This window comes from Pituophis catenifer, unplaced genomic scaffold, assembly GCF_029215685.1.
Source record: "Pituophis catenifer annectens isolate HBS135680 unplaced genomic scaffold, rPitCat1.0.hap2 SCAF_7, whole genome shotgun sequence".
In the NCBI taxonomy this organism is placed as follows: domain Eukaryota; kingdom Metazoa; phylum Chordata; class Lepidosauria; order Squamata; family Colubridae; genus Pituophis; species Pituophis catenifer.
In genome coordinates this window covers 12,341,412-12,365,053 of record NW_027256887.1, presented here as the reverse complement: position 1 = coordinate 12,365,053, position 23,642 = coordinate 12,341,412, and the positions used below count along the sequence as shown (strand labels likewise).

The 23,642-nt window shown below is 42.3% G+C and overlaps 1 protein-coding gene across 2 annotated transcripts in view; it reads right to left on the bottom strand.

Moving 5' to 3' along the window:
• SHISAL1 (shisa like 1) overlaps nucleotides 1–4,219 on the bottom strand; it is a 64,639-nt gene extending 60,420 nt beyond the window's left edge. For both annotated transcript variants that reach the window (XM_070947460.1, XM_070947461.1), the window contains exons 1-2: nucleotides 4,153–4,219; nucleotides 390–603 (exon numbers count right to left, since the gene is read on the bottom strand). In XM_070947460.1, coding sequence (XP_070803561.1) covers nucleotides 390–603; nucleotides 4,153–4,219 — 281 coding nt within the window. The remainder of the gene's footprint in view (nucleotides 1–389; nucleotides 604–4,152) is intronic.
• Nucleotides 4,220–23,642: the final 19,423 nt, after the last annotated feature.

The following is a 23,642-nucleotide window of genomic DNA, read 5'->3' as shown; positions in this document are numbered from 1 at the left end:
CAATTAAAAAAAAAAAGGCCACAGGATTTAAAATAAAAATATAAAAAGAAAATTTACAAAGAGCTCCAGGGATTGTACAATCAAGTGCACCTCACCATTTAAGCGCAAATGATTAGAAGTAATTAATATGCAAAGCCTGCACAAGTTTAAAATAGCAATTAGCCAAGTATAACACTTTTTTCTGCTCTGCAGAAAAAAAAAATGGCAATTCCCTCTCCTCCTCGTTTTCCAGCGTTATTTACTTCTTTTATTCTTAGCTGCACACGCAATTAAACACATTTCTGCTACCTGCTTTTATGACTCAGTAAAACTTTTGAATATGGGGGAAAAAAATCAAATTTTGAATACAGAAAAAAAAGAGGTAGCTTTAGTGGAAGATATGTACTTACTTATGCATGTATCCATCTGCACTGCCCGTTAGGTTCATCTGCATAACAGTCTGAAACTCGGTTTCATTACAGCAATATTTAAAGACGGTGTTGTTGTGGTGACAGCAGAAGATGTAAGATTTATTGTCCGACAGTCGGGGACAATGGAATCCAAAGTGGGAACGACCTTTGTAATCGGTATATGGCTCACAGACTCGAAAATGTGCAGAGAAAGCTGTAAGGGAAGATGTAAATCTCTCTGTAACTCATTGGCAACAGAAAAGGAGAATAATTAGCTTTTATGTAGTACCGCCAACCACTTCTGTAAGGGCATATATATCTTATGACCTTGGAGGATGAGGGGAAGCCATGCTACTTAGGAAACTACAGGTAGTCCTCAATTTACAACAGTTCATTTAGTGACCGTTGGAAGTTACAACGGCACTGAAAAAAGTGATTTCTGACCATTTTTCACACTGACGGCAGCATCTGCACGGTCATGCAAATTATATTTGGATGATTGACAACTGGCTCACATTTATGACGGTTGCAGTGTCCTGCAGTCACGTGATCCCCCCTTTTGTGACCTGCTGATAAGCAAAATCAATGGGGGGGGGAGGAAATCGGATTCACTCAACAACCGTGCTACCGATTCAAGAACTGCAATGATTCGCTCAACGAATGTGGCGAGAAAAGTCGTAAAGCGGGGCAAAACTCACTTAAGAAATGTCTCCCTTGGCCACGTAAATTTTGGGCTCAGTTCTGGCCGTACGTTGAAGCCTACCTGTATTAGACAAAGTGGCAGGAGTTCCCAGTGGCTTTAACAGTCAGAGAAAGAAACTTTAGGAAACCTGCGGGATGGACATCAGCTCTCCCAGATAAATCAGACAGGAAACACAATTAGATGAATTAATTCTACTTACCGTATTTTTCGGAGTATAAGACCCACCGGACTATAAGACGCACCTACCTTTTTTGGTGAGGAAAAGAAGAAAAAAGAAATCTGCCTCTGCCTCTGACCAATTTTGCCTCATTGCAGCAAACAGCAAACAGCCTGCTTTACTTTCATTTTCATTTTCAGCATAGCTTGATTAGCACAAGGGAAAAAAAATCTGCTCCCAGCAATTTACCTCCTTGTAGCAAGTAGCAGGGCCCACGCAAAACAGCTGAGAGCAAAACAGCTGAAAGTTGGGAGGCCGATCCAATCAACTTGTGCTAATTAGGTTGTGCTGAAGCTGAAACGAGCTGTTTCTTCTTGCTGCTTGCTGCAAGGAGGTAAACTGGTAGGAGGCAGAGGCCAAAGGGTGGGGTCCAGTGGGTGGGTGGGGCTATATTTGGCATATAAGATGCACCTACATTTTCACCCCCTTTTAGGGGGGAAAAAGGTGCATCTTATACTCCGAAAAATACGGTAATTGAATTGAATTGAACTGAACTTGGCCAAATGTGATTCAACACACAAGGACTCTGTCTCCGGTAGAGAAGCACTCAGTGTACATGGAAATAAACAGAATAATAATAATTGTAAGATTACATTAACTGAATCTGACAAAATCTGCCAAGTATAAACTTCCCGTCGCCTACTTGATCCATTATGGTGTCTGCTTCCTAAATTTCTTTCTTAAAAGTGATTGTGGGGTGGGGATGTCCTGCTGCTCCTGTCTGATGGCTCCCCAGGCAGCATCTGTTCCCCTCAATCTCCAAAATCTATTCCCTTCATCATATGCACACACACCTCTGTAATCTCAGGTAGATTTTGGGTTTTCTTAATGCCACAGCTGTGAATTTCGGGGGCAAAATCAAACAAACAAATATTTCCCCAAACTGTTGCAATAGGATTATAGCTTCGTTTTGATCAGAGATGGGATTCAGCCGGTTCGGGTGAACCGGTAGTGGCGGCTGTGGGAGGCTCCACCCACCCGCCCAGATGTAATGCATGAGCACTGCACATGCAGTGAAGGCTTTGCACATGCGGAGAGGTGGCACGTGTGCTCACATTTGCAAACCGGTAGGGAAGGTAAGTGAATCCCTACCTCTGGTTTCGATCAAAGAGTTGCCATGTTTTTTTTCTGACATTGACTGAATTCCATTTTTAATAATTTACAGCACAATCCAGTGTTTTTCAACCTTGGCAACTTTAATATCTGTGCACCTCTGTCCCCAGAATTCCCAGTCAGTAGGTGGGTTCCATACCACTGGTTGAAACTTGCCGGCTAGGGAATTCTGGAGGCTGAAAAATCCACACATCTTAAAAGTGGCCAAGGTTGAAAAACACTGGTGGAATCCTATATCTCCCATCAGCTGGAAGCATCTTAATTTCATGGGTCTGCAGACTTAACATTTTTCTTTCAACCAAAGACATGGTTTCATTTTTTTCCCCCAAAGCTCCAGCCTTACATGTGAAATGAGATTCTCCATTTCACGGACTGATTAGGCTCTAATGGTTAAGTCCCATTGATTTTTCCGGTAAACAAAGCCCTTTAATTTCCCTGTTGAAATCAATACAACGAAGGAGTTGTCTGAGACCAAGCATCCTGCTGGCTGTCTGTGGCTAATGATGCATCAAATACATACAAAGGTGTCCGTGACATTCAAGAGAACAAAAAGATAAAAAAAAAAAAACCACCAAAACCTAAACATCTATTGCAATCTGCCCTCCATCAATACAGCCTTGTGAGAGTCCTGTAGGAGTCTGTGGTCGTAGTGGATGTGGTTCACATCCGGGACAATTAAATCCAAATCCACCTTTGTTGAGGTAAAAATGGCAGCTTCTTTTAGCTAAGGTGGGAGACACAGCTAGACAATGAGTAGATTACGCCCTTTTCAGAAACGGGAGAATCAGTCATTATATCCTTATCTGTCCCAGCTGTAGTGTCCTTGAGAAGGAGAATCAAGATCATGGCCACAGCCACATAATCAAAATGCCACCTGATTTTTTAATATGTGGTAGACCAGGGGTATCAATCTCGATCCCGTTGCGGGCCGCGTCGGGATTTTGTTTGCCCTTGGGGGGGGGCAGGGGTGAATGTGGCCTGGCTGTCGCGGTTGACTGGATGGGTATGGCGAGGCCTGGAGTGGCAGGGGGCAGTCTCTCGCCATCGCGGGCCAACTCCGTGGCCTATTGCGGGCCAATTCTGTGGCCTATCGCAGGCAGGATCCAGCGTGCGGGCCGTGTTTGACACCCCTGTGGTAGACAATTGCTACCGCCATTTTGACCTTTCTGACCCCCACCACTTGTCCCAAAGTCCTAGTTATAATCACAAAATCCATGTCAATCTGGAAATGCCATTTTTCTTCTACGCCACCTTATCTGAGCTGCAGATCAATCCCTTCATAAAAACTCTTATCACCCTGTTTCCCTCTGCTTTTTAAAGATCTTCCTATTGAAGGTATACAGAAATACCTGCCTATAGGTTATTTTTACTGGTGTTGCTCTATTACAACCAACGAGCAGCAGGAAATAATGTGCACATATATGAAATAAATAAAACCATTTCTAGGATGGTTGACTTGCCTTTCCCAAGACATATCAAGCTCTATTGTTGATTAAAAACAAACAGCAACCAAACAACCAGATGGCGAAAGGAGCTTTTGTAAGAAAAAAAATCAAATGCCACTTTCTTCTATTGTCTTTCATTGACTCTGTGCTGACCCGTGAAAAGCTCATACTGAAATAGATGCTATTTTAGTCGTGCTTAGCAACTAGAGCTTAAGCACAACAAATAGTTCAGGGATTTGGAATCAAAATAAAAGCCACTGATAAATTAAAAAACGTCAGACTTACCTGCTGACAAGAGCGAACAGAATACAATAATCAGTGTATGTAAGGATTGCCGACCACAACTTGTCATTGTTTTCTTTTCATTGAGCTGTTTGAGGATTACCTAATGAACCAGACAAAATAGTGAAGTTAGAAGAGGGGGACATACGGTATATACACACTGATGCAACCACATGAAATCAGCATAGCACACACATCAACTAAAGCCCTTCAAAACATCCTAAGTAAACCAAAAGACTCAGCAACCCCAGAATCAAGAGCCTTGATAGTACAGTGGTCTACGCACCCTGTTATTAACACAGCTGCCTGCAATTTACTGCTGATTCGAATCTCTCCAAGGCTCAAGGTTGACTCAGCCTTCCATCCTTTCTAAGGTAGGTGAAATGAGGACCCAGTTTGTGGGGGCAATAAGCTGACTTTGTATAAATATACAAAAGTATGAAAGCTATTGCTTAACGCATTGTAAGCCGCCCTGAGTCTCCGGAGAAGGGCGGCATATAAATCAAATTAAAAAAAGAAAAAAAAGAAAAAACAGGAGTCATTTACAAAATACAATGTAAGGACTGCAACAACCACTATGTAGGACAAACAGGCAGAAAATTGGCAGAACACATCCACAAACATCAACTAGCAGTCGGAAGACATGATGAAAATTCTTTAATTTCACAACAGACAGACAGACAGATTTAACCATAGTTTCAATTAGGAAACTGTGACCATCCTAGGCCAGGGCAAATCCAAAAACGCCAGGGAATTTTTCTAGAAGCCTGGCACTCTGAAAAATCAGCCACCAATAGACACAAAGACATTAACAACATCTATAGACTGTGCAAAAGAGAGAATCACCCAGCCCAAAACAGAACAAGAGCCAAGCACTTCTCCACCAGCAATCAGCACTCAGATCAGCATAGATTAACTCCAAGGTTAACTTCAGACCAAGAAGGAAGTAAATAATACCCCAATCAAGAAACTGCCAAAGAGCCAACAGTAGGCAGCCCATCCAAAGGATCTCTAAGACCATCTCACCAAACAGTGGTGGAATTCAAATTTTTTTTTACTACCGGCACTGTGGGCATGGCTTGGTGGGCGTGGTGTGGTTGGTGGGCGTGGCAGGGGAAGAATACTGCAAAATCCCCATTCCCTCCCCACTCCTGGGGGAAGGATATTGCAAAATCTCCATTTCCACCAGTGGTGAAATCTAAAATTTGTTATTACCGGTTCTGTGGGTGTGGCTTGGTGGTGGTGGTGGGGGTAATGTGACTGGCTGGGCATGGCCAATTTTTTTTTTTTTTTTACTTTTAAAACCATTTTTTACATGTAAAACCATGTAAAAAAATGCTTTCAAAAGGCTCTGACGATCCCAGCTGAGTTGCCTGATCGTCAGAGGGTTTTTAAAAAGCTCTCTGCCGATCAGGCAACTCAGCTGGGATCGTCAGAGCTTGGATCGTCAAAGCCATTTATAAGAAAAGGAAGGATGAGAAGAATCATAGTAATACAGTCTTAGTAGTTAATTGGACAGTGTTGTGGGAATTAGTTGTTTAGCAGAGTGATGGCATTTGGGAAAAAACTGTCCTTGTGTCTAGTTGTTCTGGTGTGCAGTGCCCTCGTTTTGAGGGTAGGAGTTGAAACAATTTATGTCCAGGATGTGAGGGGTCTGTAGATATTTTCACAGCCCTCTTTTTGACTCTATATCATAACATATATGATGTTACTCAAAGCAGGGAGCAAGCGAAGAAGACAGAGAAAATATTTTCTGACCATTTCAATCCAAAACGTTTTTGCAGGTCAATAAAATACAAATCCAGAGTCACGTGCCATGTTTCCATACGGAAAGCAGAAATTGATAAGAGCAATCAAATAAAACATAAAAAAAGAAAGCAAAAAAAAAAGAGAATAGAAAGAATCCAGCAGGGGTTGAAATAAGTCAGCATTCAGCCAGCCAATTAACCTTGAAAGATAAAAAAACAAAAGCAAAAGTTCATAAAGCGAACTTAAAAATCCCAGGCATGCTTCCATGTTCTGCCAGAAGATGGAAATGTAACAGTAAGAGTTGGAAGGGACCTTAGAGGTTATCTACTCCAACCCCCTGCTCACGCAAGAGACCTGTACTAGGGATTCAAACCACCAAACTGCTGACCTTTCTGATCGACAAGCTCAGTGTCTTAGCCACTGAGCCACCTACTCAGGCCTATTGACTTTTCGACTGCTTCCACAAGAAGCTGCAATATTCAAGATTCCCCCTTCCAGGTGGATCCACATCTGTCCAAAAGTTGTCTCGGGTCATTCCTAAGTGCCCCCATTCAAATCCAGGGGACAAAGCTGGCAAAGAACCAGTTCTGGCAACGAACAAAGCAGAGTGTAAGAGAAAGCAGAGCTCTTACTCCACAGCAGCCATCTTGGGGAGGCCTGGACTGATGGGATCTATTATTTTAAATTGGTTTTAAATTGATTTTAGTCTGTTTTAGTATGTTTTTAATGTGTATTTATTGGGATTGTTTCGCTGATGTGAGCCGCCCTGAGTCCTTTGGAGAGAGGGAGGCATATAAGTCCAATAAATAATAATAATAATAAATAATAATCCGTATCTTGTCTGTTTTTTACATGTACTACATGCTACATGTAAACAGGTGTGGTGCTTCATCTGCACCAATTATCTCCACCATGTTGACTTTTTTTTAAAAAAATATTTTTATTCAACATTTTTAACCTTTAAAATCAGAATTACACTATTACAGCTTTCCGTTATCGGAATTTTTTCTTAATTTCAACTTATCCACAGGCCTATTGTTTTATAGATATACATTCTTATTTCATAGTTACTTATTTTTATAATACATACAATATTTAATGCCTACTACACTCTAAAATATACATTTTTTCCATTTATTATCTTTCCTGTACATTCACTATACAATAATTTTAGACTTCTTTTCAAGCCAATTATACCACCTGTTCCACGTCTCATAATATACTGTTTCTTCTCTGTCCCTTAATTCCATCGTTAATTTGTCCATTTCTGCGTATTCTAGCACCTTTTTTATAATCATTGCGTTTGAAAGGGTGTTTTCTTGCTTCCAGTTTTGGGCGAATGTGATTCTGGCTGCGGTGATTATATGAAGCATGATGTATTGAATTTCTTTGCTTATATTATCTTTTATTATACCCAAAAGGAATAACTCTGGCTTCATATCAATTTTTTGTTCACTAATTTCCTCCATTTTTTAATTTTTGTCCAATATTCCCTGGCTTTCGGACATGTCCACCACATATGGTAGTAGGTGCCTTGTTGGTGGTTACATTTCCAGCAGTTTACTGGGAAACATCTTGCAATGTGCCAAGATGTTTCAATGTTGATTTTTTGACCCACACTGCAGGGCCACCACACTGCAGGCCACCACCTCAGGCCAAAACATTTGGGCAACCCAATCAAATACTAATGAAGGTCATTCTTGCTTAGCTTTCAGGAATAAGTCAAGGTGAATGAGGTTCTGGGCACAGAGTACAGTAAAGCAAAGCTTTGGAAATGAAAATGACTTAACCAGAAAGTATTAAAACAGAAGCAGTCATGTTCAAAGGCCTCTGGCTGCTATTAAGCACAACAGGCTTTTAAAACCTGTAAGAAAATATCAAAGGGAGCTCTTGGCCATCTCACAAAGCTCCTAATGCAAGGCCTACGCTCATTCAGTCACTCCTAAGTCTGATCTAGTAGCTTCATTTTCTATAACCATTGGACAAGAAATCTGCTGTCTTGGGAAATTATCCTTAAAAGCTTACTGGAAAACAGGGCTGATTCTCCTTTTCTATACACTCAAATTTTAAAATTATGGAGTAATTGCTTTCCTAATAATCCATAAAAATGCACTCATAATTATGTATTTATACAAATAGAAAATAAATATAGTACTAAGCATCTATTTCTAACAATAGAAATAAGCACCTATTGTTAACTCAATAACCCTTGCAGTGGTGCCCCAACTGCAATTGCCATCCTAGTGCCAACAAAATTGGAAATCAAGCCTCTCCAAGCTTACATCTTCAAACTGTTGATATTTCAGGATAAGGTAAAGGTAAAGGTTCCCCTTGCACATATGTGCTAGTCATTCCCGACTCTAGGGGGCGGTGCTCATCTCTGTTTCAAAGCCGAAGAGCCAGCGCTGTCCGAAGACATCTCCGTGGTCATGTGGCCGGCATGACTCAATGCCAAAGGCGCACGGAACACTGTTACCTTCCCACCAAAGGTGGTCCCTATTCTTCTACTTGCATTTTTTACATGCTTTCGAACTGCTAGGTTGGCAGAAGCTAGGACAAGTAATGGGAGCTCACCCCGTTACGCGGCACTAGGGATTCGAACCGCTGAACTGCCGACCTTTCGATCGACAAGCTCAGCATCTTAGCCACTGAGCTACCGCGTCCTTCACAATTTTAGGATACTATCCAACGAATAATCAAGTGCCACACTGGTGAAGCTGTTACTTTTTGGCAGAGCCGTGTGGGCAGAGCTACGTGGGCTGAGGAAAATTCACAGCTCAGTCGGCCATGAAAATTCATGGGGGAACTTTCAGTCAGTCCATCCTCCCCTTTGCGAGTCTACCTCATTGGATGATTAGGAGAATAAAAGAAATTATCAAAGAGATAATTGTGCAGAGCCTCTTGAAAACAAGAAGCAAGGAGTAGAATACAAATATAACCAGTTCCACCTTATGGTTATTAGGCTGCTTAACATAGGCTGCTTAATATAAACCACCACAGTAGAAAGGACAATGTCTATATTACAGAAAATACCCCTTTCCCCTTTGTTCTATACGTGCCAGCTGGGGAATTCTTTGGAGTTGAAGTCCACACATCTTAAAAGTTGTCGTGGTTGAGAAACCCTGGTTTAAAGATTTTGTGAAGCTGGATCAGGGCCAGAGGAAAGCAGCAAGGATGATGAAGGAGGAGCTACAAAAAACTGAAAGACTAGATATGGTTCATTTTGAGGAAAAGCGATAGGGAGAAGACCATGATAGCACTTTGTTTCCCAAAGAATACACTTGAAATAGCACTTTAAGACGGATTCAAAGAACCCAGAACAGGTTTGGAGAAGAGGAGCTGGGATGATCAGGTTGCTAAGTCTTATACAGAGACTTAGGCGGTCAACGCGAAAACTCCAGACCTTTTCTTGATCATTTCAGAGCTCTGGACATGGAATAATGAACCAAAGACAGAGGAAAGAAGATTCCAATGGAATACTTTAGCTACCAATAACCAGAGAAGTGGTGGGCTCTTTTTCCCTGGAGGTATTCAAGCAGAGGAGTAATAGCCACCAGTCGGGGATATTTTAATCATGATGCCTGCATTGATCAGGAGGCTGGACTACAGACTTTCAAGGGTGACATCCAATTTTATGGTTTTAGGAACAAGCTTCCAAATCCTCAGAAAATCGGAAAATCTTGTTGTGGAGATGGTGAGAGAACATGCAGCATTTTTGATGGGAAAAAAAAGGGGGAGAGCTGTCTCCTACTTTGGGACTGATACAGCGGTGGGCTGCTGGGGGTCAGGAGAACCTCTGGCTAAGATTCTGTGCAGTTTGGAGAACCCCCAAATCCCACTCCTGGCTGGCCTCGCCCACCCTGCCCCTCCTTTCCCGGTAGTCCCCACGTGACCCATTTTGGATGCAGGTAAGTGCAGGGTGCACGCCGAGGCTTGGGGAGGGCGAAAAACGGGCCTAGCGGAAGTTTGGGAAGGCCGGAAATGAGGCCTCTGAAGCCTGGGGAAGTCGTTTTCGCCCTCCTGGAGGCTCGAGAAAAGCCTCCAGAGACCGGGGAGGGCAAAAATGCCCCACCCACCATGGTGCAGGAGGCCAACTAGGTCACGCCCATCCAGCAACCAGGCAGAGAACCTCTTGCTAAAATGTTTGAAGCCCACCCCTGGACTGATATGAATGGGGACATTGCACGAGGAGAGCCATGTTAATTCTAGGGTGGCCAAAGGATCACAAGGGATCTGGTTACACCTTTTCCAGTTAACACGTTTTATGAAAAGGCAGATGCAGAGACTTGACTTTTATGCATCCGATGAATTGAACCATAGCTCAAGAAAGCATATGTCTTTTCATAAAAGCTTTTAAGCCTGAAACGGTGTTGGCAGGATCTTTCTGAAATGAACTGAGAACCTTGGACAACTTTCACTGCAGCAGTAATTAATGTAACTGTAGATCATTCAGCTTCCAATTACAGCAACTAAGGTTCTTTGAAGTTTTAAAGGGAGGGATCGAATTGAAAGAGACCCAAACTTATCAACCCTGAAATGAATCTCCAAATCAAGGTGATTCAAAGTGTTGAATTAAGCCCAATATCTCAAAGATGAGACTTGAGGACATATTGCGGATTTGGTGGACATCTGGATACTTCCATGCTTTTTAAGTGGGCCTGGTGGCTCAGCAGACTGATAGCATTGTGATTAACACCAGCTGTCTGCAATTACTGTAAGTTCGAATCTCACCAGCTTCAAGGTTGACTCAGCCTTCCATCCTTTCTAAGGTAGGTAAATTGAGGACCCAGTTTGTGGGGGCAATAAGCTGACTTTGTATAAATATACAAAAGTATGAAGGCTATTGCTTAACGCGTTGTAAGCCGCCCTGAGTCTCCAGAGAAGGGCGGCATATAAATCAAATTAAAAAAAAAAAGTGTGAAATACTACTGAAGTTCTCCTTCCAAAGCTGGAATCTCACAATGAAAAATCTGCCTTTTGATCACTTCTGTAGAACCCTGCCTGTAAAGACTGCTTCTTCTTGATTTCCGGAGAGACCAGGGGTGAGCTGCTGGGGGTTCGCAGAGGTTCGGGAGAACCTCTAGCTAAGATTCTGTGCATTTCGGAGAACCCCAAATCCCACTCCTGGCTGGCCCTGCCCCTCCCCCACCCCGCCCCTCCCAGGAGTCTCCACACGGCTTGTTTTGGATGCAGGTAAGTGCAGGGCATGCACGGAGGTTCAGGGAGGGCGAAAAAGGGCCTACCGGAAGTTCGGAAAAGCCAAAAATGGGCCCGTTTCCAGCCTCCAGAGGGCCTCCGGAGCCTGGGGAGGCCATTTTTTGCCCTCCCGGAGGCTTGAGAAAAGCCTCTGGAACCCAAGGGTAAAAACATCCCTCCCCCGCCATGGTACCGGAGCCAAGTAGGCCACACCCACCATGGCCACACGCAGCCAGCAGCCAGGCAGAGAGCCCCTTGCTAAAATTTTTGAAGCAAGGGACACATGTTCTGTGTTTGGGTTTCACCCTCTTTAATTCTATCCAATTCCTAACAGAGCCACAAGCCACAACTCCAAGACTTTAATTTTTCGGCAGTTCTGACTTGACCTGCAGAATATAGTCAAAAATGGCGAAGATGCCCCCAATGGGACAATCAAAGCTTTGCTTGGTTTTTACGTACACAGATTTCGATCATGATCCAAGACCTTGAGAATGTATATTACACTAGATTTGCAAATGGATGTCCTGCGTTATTCCCTTAAGAGGTTGGCTTGCCAAGAAGAAAGAAATCGTGCCAGGCTTGGCTGCCAAGAAAGGAAAGGATCAAAGGGATGAAGACTAGACATTTGTATTTAAAGATCTTGATTTTGAAAACCCTGGGAGTTACAAGATGCAAGAAGTTGTTACTTGGCAGACTTCTGAATCTTCCCCCCCAAAGAGAAATGATTGTCAACAAGACTAGAAAATCAAGGGCTCAGAAAGTAATGGTCCCTTTGATCTTTAAAACAGAGCTCACTTTTTAACCATTGTTTAAAGAGGGTTCATTTTTAAGTGGGACGACACTTTTTTCAAAGGTTCAGCACAATCTCTCTGAAGTTCCTCTACTGTAAAATAGGGAACCTGCTGAGTTACGTTGTGCTCATCCCTGCTATTTCTGCCTTAAAAGAAGTCCAATGGGATTTTTCAAAAAATCCTTGCAGTGAATCCTTTGGCGTTTGAGCTGAAAATTTGCAGCCTTTTTCTCCTAACTGCATCCCATTCTGTGCACAACAATGAAGTAACTGCAGATGTTTTTGATGTTTCCCCCATTAGATCCCAGGATTGAATCGTGTTGCTCTTGAATCGCCACTTTTAAACTCAGAACCCGCTTGCTTTCAATTGCACATTCAAATTGATTGTTGTCTAATTTTCATTCTTCATCAAATCTTGGTTGGTTGATATCAACTTTTTCAGGGAACAGTGCAGGGGTGAAATCAGGGGTGAAATCCAGCAGGTTCTGACAGGTTCTGGAGAACTGGTAGCTGAAATTTTGAGCAGTTCGGAGAACCAGCAAATACCAGCTCTGGCTGGACCCAGAGTGGGGTGGGAATGGAGATTTTGCAATATCCTTCCCCCAGGAGTGGGGTGGGAATGGAGATTTTGTAATATCCTTCCCCTGCCATGCCCACCAAGCCACATCCACAGAACCAGTAGTAAAAAATTTAGGATTTCACCACTGGGTGAAATGCTACCAGTTCGCACTGCTTTGGGCGAACTGGTAGTTTAAAAAAAGCTACCGGTTCAAGCAAACCGGTAGTTTAAAAAAGCTACCGGTTCATCAGAACTGGTATTTCCTACGATCAGCTGTGCCGCGCGATTTATACTCACTAAAAAGCAGGAAATCCTGCTTTCTAGCAAATTGCGCGGCACAGCTGTCTCCCCCCTTGCTGTTTTACTTATCTTCTTAAGCCTCCTTTTTCCGCGTGCAGCATGCTATTGGCACGCTCCGCACATGCGTGGGCAGCGAACCGGTGGCAAACCGCGGAGGATTTCACCACTGGAGCGGTGCTATTACCAAATGACAGATATTCACAGTAACAGTTCCCATGAATTAGCCAATGTGATCCCCTTTCTAGCTACATTCAGGGGCCAAAGGCTGTGATTAAGAAACAGAGAACCAAATTAGCAGAAGGAAAAACGATCAATCTACTTTTGAGAGAGACAAGCAGAATGTCACTCATCTATGCGACGGCAAGAAAAAAAAAGTGTGAGGTTATGCCTGCTTTTATTTTCCTCTCTCATTACACTTAATAGGGATCTAAACCAGGGGTGGGTTTTAAATTTTTTTAATACTGGTTCTGTGGGTGTGGCTTATTTTGTGGGTGTGGTTTGATGGTCATGTGAGAAACAATTCTTTAGGATTTAGCAGAGGTACTGGTCTACCAGGCTTTTAACTGCTTGCAGAGCCGTACCGGTCTACCCATTTGTTTTTGGAGCGCACTGGTCTACCACCATACTGCCTTTTACCGCTGATCAGCTGTAGGACGGCCCTTTGAAGCCCCACGGCAAGAGTTTAAACAGTTTTTTGCCACTCTGCCACCACCGAGAGCATTGGAAACTGCTTTTCCAACTGCCTCAATTGCCAATCTACCACCACCGAGCGGTTTACAAGGAGCGGATCAGTTCTAGCCGATCAGTTGGGAGGCTTCTTGGCTTCGCAATTTAAAGCTAAGGTGTCTTGTTTTTTTTTTCCTCTTCTTTGTCAAGTGAGCCCTGATTTTTTCCTTCTAGACGATCAGCTGGGACTCGGGAGGCAGTGAATAGATTGGGGGCGGGGCCAGGCAGAGGTGGCATTTACCAGTTCTCAGAACTACTCAAAATTTCCACTACCGGTTCGCAAGAACCGGGGAGAACCGGTAGCAACCCACCACTGCTCTAAACTAATGTTTCTCTCAGCTTCAGCAACTTTAAGATGTGCGGATTTCAACTCCTGGAATTCTGGGTGTTGAAGTCCACACTTCTTAAAGTTGCTAAGACTGAGAAACAGTGCTCCAAATAATCTGTACTCACATTTTTGATTAGTTGACCATCTGGAATTGGAGTAAGGATGTGTTTTCACCTGCAAGTTCTACAGTCAATCTCTTTCTCAATACTCATGGGGGTGATTTCTGAATCTATATATATAAAAGCAAAATCCACTCGCTCATCATGAAATCTCCAGAACAGTAAAGCCTACAAACTTGAAATTTGGCACGTATGATCCTCTTGGCTTCTAGGTGCTCGCTAAGCTCCCACTGCAAACCAGTAGTAAAGGTAAGTGGAACCCATCCCTGTTCCACTCGGTTCTGCTGTGGTCAACCCTGACTGCATAATGTACTTGGCTTAATTCTCAAGTACCATCCTCAAAGCAGGGGTGAAATGCTCCCGGTTCGGACCGGATCGCCTGATCCGGTAGCGATGGCGGCGGGTGGTTCGGAGAACCGGTAGCAAAAATCCCTGCGCCCCCATGCCCAGCTGAGCATTTTAAAAGCATTTTAAAAGCATTTTTTCTACAACCTCTTTGGCCGAAAAGATGCTTTTAAAAGTTAAAAAAAAGCCTCTGATGATCGCGCGGTTCAGCTGGGATCGTCAGAGGCTTTTAAAAGAAAAAAAAAAGCCTCTGACGATCAGGCAACTCAGCTGGGAGTTTGGCTGAAGAGGTTGTAGAAAGTTTTAAAAGTTAAAAAAAAAAAGTTGGCCACACCCACCCAGTCACATTATCCCCCCACCAAGCCATGCCCACAGAACCGGTAGTAACAAATTTTACATTTCACCACTGCATCAAAGGGTCCAGAAGACCTTCAGAGAATGGCAACATGGATGATTGGGGGCAGGTTTCTTTCTGTCTTCATCATTTCCCAGGAATTCCTTCATATGTATAAAACATCTCTTAAGAGAAACCTAAAGAAAAATGTCCAAGTCACTTTCCTGGGTTAAAACCCACATATCTCTCTTCAGGTTTATTGGTATTTGCATGTCCCTTTTAGTCATTTAAATTTCAGTTTGTTGATTTGTAGTAGTGACTGTATAACATCTTTGTCAGTATCGTTCTTGTTTTCTGTCAATTTTAAATCTATGTTAGAAAAAGCCTGACAAATCCGTATTTAAAAGCCTGATTTTCAATCATATCATCTTCTATTTCTTCTTTTAAGCGCATTTTTATAATAACATATAATCTAAAGCAGGGGTGTCAAACTCAAGGCCCAGGGGGGCCAGACCCGACCCATGGGGTGCTAAGATCTGGCCCACAGGGCTGCCCTGGAAACAGCCAAGGACCGTCCCGCAGTGCCTCTGCCAGCAAAAACGGAGCTCGGGAGGGCCGTTTTCACTGGCAGAGGGATGTAGGAGGCCATCACAGCCGAAAACGGAGCTTGGGAGCCAGTTTTCACTGGCAGAGAACTCAGGCCACCACAGGCACCCCCAATATGAGTGATGTCGAATGTCAGGTAGCACCCCCAATGAAAAAAAACTCTGAGGCTTGAGTTTCCTCAAAGTTGCATTTTATTAGAGATGTCATATTGGCACATCTGAGAAAACCCATCTCTTCCAGGTTATCCCCACCCAACAGAAAGTCCCAGCACCCACAAGTCCATCACATGGTCCAATCGAAGCACCATCCCAACTGGAGATGCCTCCCAGGTCCAGCCTCCGAAGTGCAGGGCAAGATGTCCTTGACTCTCTGAGAAAGGAATGTTATTATGACTATATATCACCCATGCTCCATACAATCTCCCCTTCCAATTTCCCACGGCAGTAAAAGTGGCAGGCCGGAAGGCCCAATGCAAAAGATGGCTTCCAGGTCTGACATCGAGCTGGCTACGCCCACCTTGGCCACGCCCACCGCAGCTCCCGAGGTCAAACCCAACCCTGATGCAGCCCTCAATGAAATCAAATTTGACACTCCTAGTCTAAAGAGAAAGTCAAAATCCTTGAATCTAGAATTAAAATACTTTTCTCCATATATTAGTGGGCCTTTTCCTTTAATTATTTATTTTTATTTTATTTTATTTTATTTATTTTATTAAATTTCTATACCGCCCTTCTCCCGAAGGACTCAGGGCGGTGAACAGCCACAAGATAAAACACATAAATACAAAAAATTTAAAATGAATTAAAAATGAATTTTTATTTTTTTTTAATTTGATTTATATGCCGCCCTTCTCCGAAGACTCAGGGCGGCTTACAATGTGCTCAGCAATATGAATTAAATAATTTGGCTGAATTTAAAATACCCCATAATTTAAAACAAATTAAAATTTACAGTTTAAAAATTTACATTTAAAAAGGGGAGAAGATTTAGGCCAGGCCAGCTTGATGGAATAGGAAAGTCTTAAGCGCGCGACAGAAGGTGTGCAGATCCGGGATCCTCTGTATCTCCGGGGGGAGCTCGTTCCAGATCGTAGGTGCCCCCACAGAGAAGACTCTCCCCCTAGGGACCGCCAGTCGACATTGTTTGGCCGACGGCACCCGGAGGAGCCCCTCTCTATGGGAGCGTACTGGCCGGTGGGAGGCTATTAGTGGTAGCAGGCGGTCCCGTAGATAACCAGGTCCTAAGCCATGGAGCGCTTTAAAGGTGATGACCAGAACCTTGAAGCGCACTCGGAAGACCACTGGGAGCCAGTGCAGCTAGCTTATAATCTTTCTTTTTGATTGTCTCTAGAAACAAGCTTTCAAAGTCTCCCTCAATCATATTTTCTCTCATCCAGAATATTTTCCTAGGAAAAACATTTTACATTTAAAATCTTTATAATAAGATTTTTTTTTAAAGTACAGGAAGTATTCATATAAGAATTTCTAAATCTTATTTCCCGTCAGTCTGATTGCTTTGCCCATTTAAAGGCTTTCTAAAACCAACATTCTAATCACAATTTTACTGCTTATTTCGAAATAAAACATTTTTTTAAAAAAAGTCTTAAACTTATATAAAACCTCTTCACTGTGGATTGAATGAAAATCATCCAGTATAATAAAACTTGTCCTTCTGAAGGTTCTTAATATCCAAAAAGCAATTTACAAAGCCATTTCCAGTAAAAGTAATTAAGAAAGGAAGTGGATCAACCCAATGTCCCATGGTTTTGGCAAAGCTAACTCTCCTTTCTTCCAAAGCTCTGAAACTTGGCAAAAATGGCTGTTTTGCAATCTTGTCATGGGGAACAACTGTATGGAGCCCTGTGGATGATCCCAAGTCCTCTCCTTCACCCAGAGAGGAATTCAGGAACTGATTCATTCTCTACCCTCTTTGCCATGAGATCCCCTTCTCATGAAATTATCTTTAGTTTCCCATTGCTTCCTTGCAAGTCAATAAACACTGCTTTAAAGCCTTCCATGGTGAAGGGACATAATAATAGTAGAATAGGTAGAATTACTATTAGGACATAATAGTAGAGTCAGTAGAATTGATTTGACTTCCTGTTTTGCCTCTGTAAGAACTGCTTTGCTAAGAATTGGAATTCCCTCTGCAATTTGCTTCTACTAGTGCTCTAACTCCTGTTATCTTGTTTTTGTGTACAACTCAGTGCCTGGTGCGGGATATGTCATGGTTTGGAAGGGTTACATCAGGCAAATACCTGTGTTGCTAAGCACCCACCCCCTCTGTTGCTAAACACCCACCCCCCGTTCCTTGCTGCACTGCCAAAGGAAGGCATGGGCCAGGGGGGCAGAATTGGGTACTAAGCTGATGAAGGTATAAAAGGATGCCATACCTTTCCCAAGGTGTGGCCTTTCACTGCATGCTCTTTGTCTGTATGTTGTGGTATGGTCTACCCAGTTCTTTTTTGTACAAATAAAAGCTGATATTTTTTTCCAAGCCTCTTCTTGGGTCTCTCTCTTTGGCATTCTGGTGACTCAAGTACATTTTGGGACCTTACAATGGTCCCAAGCAGTAGGTCAGATTCAGAACTGGAATCAGCTCAAGTTACATGACCTTTCCCGGGGATACAGTTTGTGACAAGGGCTGGTTTTTTTTTTTTTTTGGAACTTCTGTAATTCGGTTGGCTTCCTTTCTCCCTGTCTTCCACAAACAGCTTAAAACTGTTTGAGATTTGGTACTGTTTATTCTTATTTTATAATTCTATTCTTAAATTTTCCATTTTTTAAAAAAATCCGTGGACGTTTACATTGCCATGTAACCGCTGAGCGTCCTTAATTGAATTACAGCAGGATATAAATGTAATAAACAAATAATAAAACTCGAAGGATGAACCCATGAAATTACCAGATGTTGAGTTGATTCAACCTTAAAAAAACCCCCAACCCGTATGGTTTATCCTTGGGGACAATAACCACCATGAGAAATGCATCCAAAAACTAAACCTAATTTGGATTTAACCTTCAGGCAGTTGTATTTCAGTTGATATCCACCCCTGCAACTCGATTTAAATTAAACCTATCTTGCAAATAACGTGGCCTTGATGTCCTTAGGCTTAAACTGCTATCGTAATAGTTTTTGACAGAAAATAAATCGGGGTGGGGGGGGTAGAGAAATACCTGAGCTTCCCTTTTGGCTGAAGCTTTTTTGCCTGGATGGCTGCAGGCTGTCCATTGTGGCAGAAGCTATTATTAAGTTACAGCCAAGAGAAGACCCGGACATTTTAATTTTGAAAACTGTGTAATCCTGATCTGAACATTTGAATGGGAGCGTTTCATGTTAAAATACTGAACTTCCCATCGTAAAATGTGCCTCATAAAGCCCAGATAAAGAGAAGCTGAGAGGAATTGAAATGGAACAACAAACTAATGAATTGCAAATGTCGTGGTGAAAATCACCCTTGAACTGACAACAGCAGTTTATGTTGCAAAAAGAAAAACATTCTTTAGGCATAAAGACCTTTTTTTCCTCCTTATATCCTGAATCCTATTACATTTCCCTATATTCATCTCGACTGACAGTAAGCATCTTAGGACTTGCAAATGGGAGCATGGGATGAATCACCCGTCACTCATAAAGTAAATATGACCCAGGCATGAATTTTATTCTCTTCAATTATTGTACACTGAATTGCTGCTTCAAAGAGAAAGAAAGCCTACCAATGGGTATATCTTATTTTATTTTTGGGGTGCTTCTGAGTTGGTGTTGACTCATAGCAACCGAAAGTCTTGGGTTGCAGTTTTCTTGGCAAATTTTTTTTTTAAAAAAATAATTTTTATTAAACAGTTTTTAAAAAAAAAACAAAAAAGAAATTTTTACAATTTTCTTCAACAATTTCGCATCAGTAAACATTTCTTACATATCCATTTTTCTCCCTTATTTCAATTTGCCATTTATATATATAGTTCATATATTGATTTATATACAAAGATACTAATGTACTCAATAGCGATCATACATTCTGTGTCCATTCCATTTCCACTCGTATGTTACTGCATTTCAACTCCTATATCTTCCTCATTTACTCTTTCCTTGCCTTTTATCCCTCTCCTCTAACCATTTATACCATTTCTCCCATACCATATAGTATTCTGTTTCTTCCTTTTCTTGTATTTCTTTTGTAAGTTTGTCTATCTCTGCACACTCCAAAACTTTTCTAATCAAATTTTCTTCCGTTGGTATATTATTATTTTTCCAATTTTGTGCGTATATTATTCTTGCCGCTGTTGTAATATGTATAATTAAATATTGCATTTTTTTTCATAGATCCCTGGAAGTATTCCTAATAAAAATATTGGCAAGATTTTTTTTAGAAATGGTCTGCCACTGCCTCCTTTCAGGGCTAAGAGAAAGTGACTGGCCCAAGGTCATCCAACTGGCTTCATGTGAGACTAGAATTCACTGTCTCCCAGTTTCTAGCCTGATACCACTACATCAGGGGTGTCAAACTCAAGGCATGCGGGCCGGATGTGGCCTGCAGAGTGCTTAGATCTGGCCTGCGGGGCCACCCTGGAAACAGCGAAGGAATGGCTACGGTGCCTCTGCCAGCGAAAACGGAGCTCGGGAAGATTGTGCGCGGTCCCTGAGCTTCATTTTCGTTGGTAGAGGGCTGCAGGAGGCTGTCGCAGCCGAAAACAGAGCTCAGGAGCCCATTTTTGCTGGCAGAGCATTCAGGCTACCACAGGTGCCTCCAACACGAGTGACTTCAAGCTGGCCATGCCCACATGGCCACACGCACCCCGGCCACCGAGGTCAAACACAACCCTGTTGCGGCCCTCAATGAAATCGGCCCTGCACTACACCAAACTAGCTTTTGAGTGAAATGGTAATAAAACAAAGGACATTGTGCAACGGCTTTCAAATTTTCAGAAATGTAAGAAGAGACCACCAAGGGCCCCTATAAGGGCCCCTCTTTTCGTCTACCTTGCCAGAAATGTTGAAAAAGCAAACATAGCGTAATGGTTAAAGTGCTGGACAAGTACCCATTTGACTTCCAGAGTTCCCTATTTAACTCCCAGAACTTTAGGTGGGTTATATGCTCTACTTTGCAGCAGGGGTGCAAAGTAGAGCATATAAATTCTAAAATTTTTTACTACCGGTTCTGTGGGCGTGGCTTATTTTGTGGGCATGGCTTGATGGTCATGTGACAATTCTTTAGGATTTAGCAGAGGTACTGGTCTACCAGGCTTTTAACTGCTTGCAGAGCTGTACCGGTCTACCCATTTGTTTTTGGAGGCACCGGTCTACTCATTTGTTTTTGGAGGCACCGGTCTACTCATTTGTTTTTGGAGGCACTGGTTTACCCATTAATTTTTGCAGGCACCGGTCTACTCATTTATTTTTGGAGGCACCAGTCTACCATCACATTGCCTTTTAACACTGATCAGCTGTAGGGTGGCCCTTTGAAGCCCCATGGCAAGAGTTTAAACAGTTTTTTCCTTTCTAGCCGATCAGCTGGGACTCAGGAGGCAGCAATAGTTTGGGGGGGGCAAATAAATGGTAAGAATAACGCGGGAGGGGGGCGGGGGCAGGGGGGCAGAACCGGTTTGGTGACATCATATCATCACCGCTACCGGCTTGGTGGAACCGGGCCGAACCAGGAGGAACCCACCCCTGCCTTGCAGGATTGTTGTGGGTAGAGGCACTCCTATGTGATGTCTTTTTTCTCAGAATACAACAAAATATCATTTTGGTAAAATACATTTTAAGAAATAGCCTTGATGAGAAAAAAAGCCCCCATCTCATTAAGCTTCTAACTTCAAGCACAAATGAATAAATATAATTATAAAAGGCTGGGGCATTTTAGGGGAGGATTAGAGAATCATCTTCTAGCCTATTTACATCTATAGTGTGATTTATTTATACCACAAACCAGGGGTGAAATGCTACCGGTTCGGACCAGTATGCCCCAACCAGTAGTAAAAAAAATGATACCGGTTCGGGCGAACCTATATTTCTGATGATCAGCTGTGCCACGCAATTTATATTCACTAGAAAGCAGGAAATCCTGATTCTGACCGGTTCAAGGTTGACTCAGCCTTCCATCTTTCTGAGGTAAAATGAGGACCCAGATTGTTGGGGGCAATATACTGACTCTGTAAACTGCTTAGAGAGGGCTGTAAAGCATTGTGAAGTGGTATATAAGTGCTATTGCTATTATGACTGTAATGGAGGCTGTCCATTATAGCTGTAAGCTGTGATGATCTTAAAGTGGGTCACCCATGTGGCTGACCAGATTTTTTTTGGAGACGTTGTTAAGTGAACACTTCGGTTGTTAAGCAAACCCATTGTTCCTTATGGATTCTTTCTGCCAAAAACCAGAAGTAAATGCCATGAAAAGAAATTTATCTCTGGGATACACAGACTTTAAATCTGGTGATTTGCATTTCTTTGCCTCAATTTTTTTTTTTTTTTAAAAAAAATAAATTAAATCATCTGGTGTGGACATGGCATGGAGCATGGTAAAAATCCCCAAAGCATCACTAAGGAAGAAACAAAATGAGGAGGGAAGGCCTTTGAAAAGCTACACCAAGAGGAAAAGTTATGCCTTGAGTTAAACATGCAGTTTCCAATCTGGCTTATTTTATTTTTTTCCCTTTCTGACTTCAGAACCGAAAAAAAGAAAAAGAAGAAAAACCCTAATTACTGCATGCCATTGGAAAAGCAGATACCATGAATTGAAACTTGTGTTTCTCTGTCAAACAAGACAAACCAGAACTTCTGTGTAATGACAGATGAGAAGTTTGTAAATGAACCTAAAACTATAAAGGGGGAAAATCATAGGAAAGAAAGAAAAAAAAAACATGCTGTCAAGAAGACATGTCTGAAGAGAAAGAACAGAAGCAGTGGTGAAATCCATTTTTTTTTTACTACTGGTTTTGTGGACATGATTTGGTGGGCGTAGCAGGGAAAGGATACTGCAAAATCTCCATTCCCACCCCACTCCAGGGGAAGGATACTGCAAAATCCCCATTCCCCTCTACTCCTGGGGGAAGGATATTGCAAAATCCCCATTCCCTCCCCATTCCTGGGGGGGGAAGGATGTTGCAAAATTTCCATTCCCACCCCACTCTGGGGCCAGCCAGAGGTGGTATTTGCGGGTTCCCCGAACTATTCAAAATTTTCCGCTACCGGTTCTCCAAACTGCTCAAAATTTCCGCTACAGGTTCTCCAGAACCTGTCAGAACCTGCTGGATTTCACCCCTGAACAGAAGTAATGTAGCATCACAAAGGACTGGCAAGGGATATACAGAAAATAGAATGATCCTTCATGAGGACCTGTCTCAAACTGTGCAAAATAGTAGGGACAGCATTGTAAACTCTCATGCCACAATCCAAAGCAAAAAAACCAGTGCTTCCCAACCTCATCAACTTTTAAGACATGTGGACTTCCACAGTCCCAGAATTCCCCAGCCAGCATGACAAAACTGGAAAAATAAAGAGATCCCCTCAGAAGAAGAGGTATTGAACAAGATACTGACTTGTGCTGAAATGGACAGGTTGACTCTAGAACTCAAAAATAAATGTGATAACGGAATATTATGAAATCTGGAATAAAATGTATTATTGGTTGGAGAGGAGAAGGAATGTCGGGACAAAGGATTATTGATAAGTCGAAAGTTTAAAAATTTCCATGTTAGTATTCTGTGACAAATAGGAATGGTATCAGTATTGTTTGTAATTTTCACAGACGAAAGAATCTATGTGTTTGAATTGTGATAGATTGTATATATTAACATGGCGAAAATGAACTGTATTTGTTGTAAAACTAGATTAAAGAAATATGTGATTTGCTAATGGCTCTGGATACCCTATTTCTCCCGCACACATGCGCAGCCACCAGAAAATCATTCGCTGGTTTGCAAGAAGTAAAAAAAAAACTATGCTTTTTTTTTTTTTTGCAAACCATTCAACTTCCAAACTTGAAAGGCAGCCAGTTGAAGAAGCCTGTCACATGTTTTGGCACTATGAGGGGAGAGCCTAGCCCTAAAGCCGTCAAGGGAGCCACAAGTAAGTTGCTACCCTTTGCCAGTGATATGATTATTGTTGTTGTTCTTGCCTTTGCGAAAAGGATTGGCATGTCTCCAACGATGATTCAGTTGTAAAATATTATCAGAGGGAGCCCTTCAAATGAAAACAAGTACCGAGTTGTGTTCTGACAGACAGATAAGCCTGGATGATTTCTGAGGTTCAACTGTCTTTAGGAAGGAAACATCTCCCATTTGTACCTTTCTAGTCATATTCCCTGGACGATTTGTAGCACATGATTCTCATTCCACAGTGCCCCGAAAACCAAACTGGAAACTTTCAGAGATCAATTTGATGTGCAATGCAGAGACGGCAGAGGAGGGTGTATCGTCTGTTGCTGATGAAAACAAACAGAT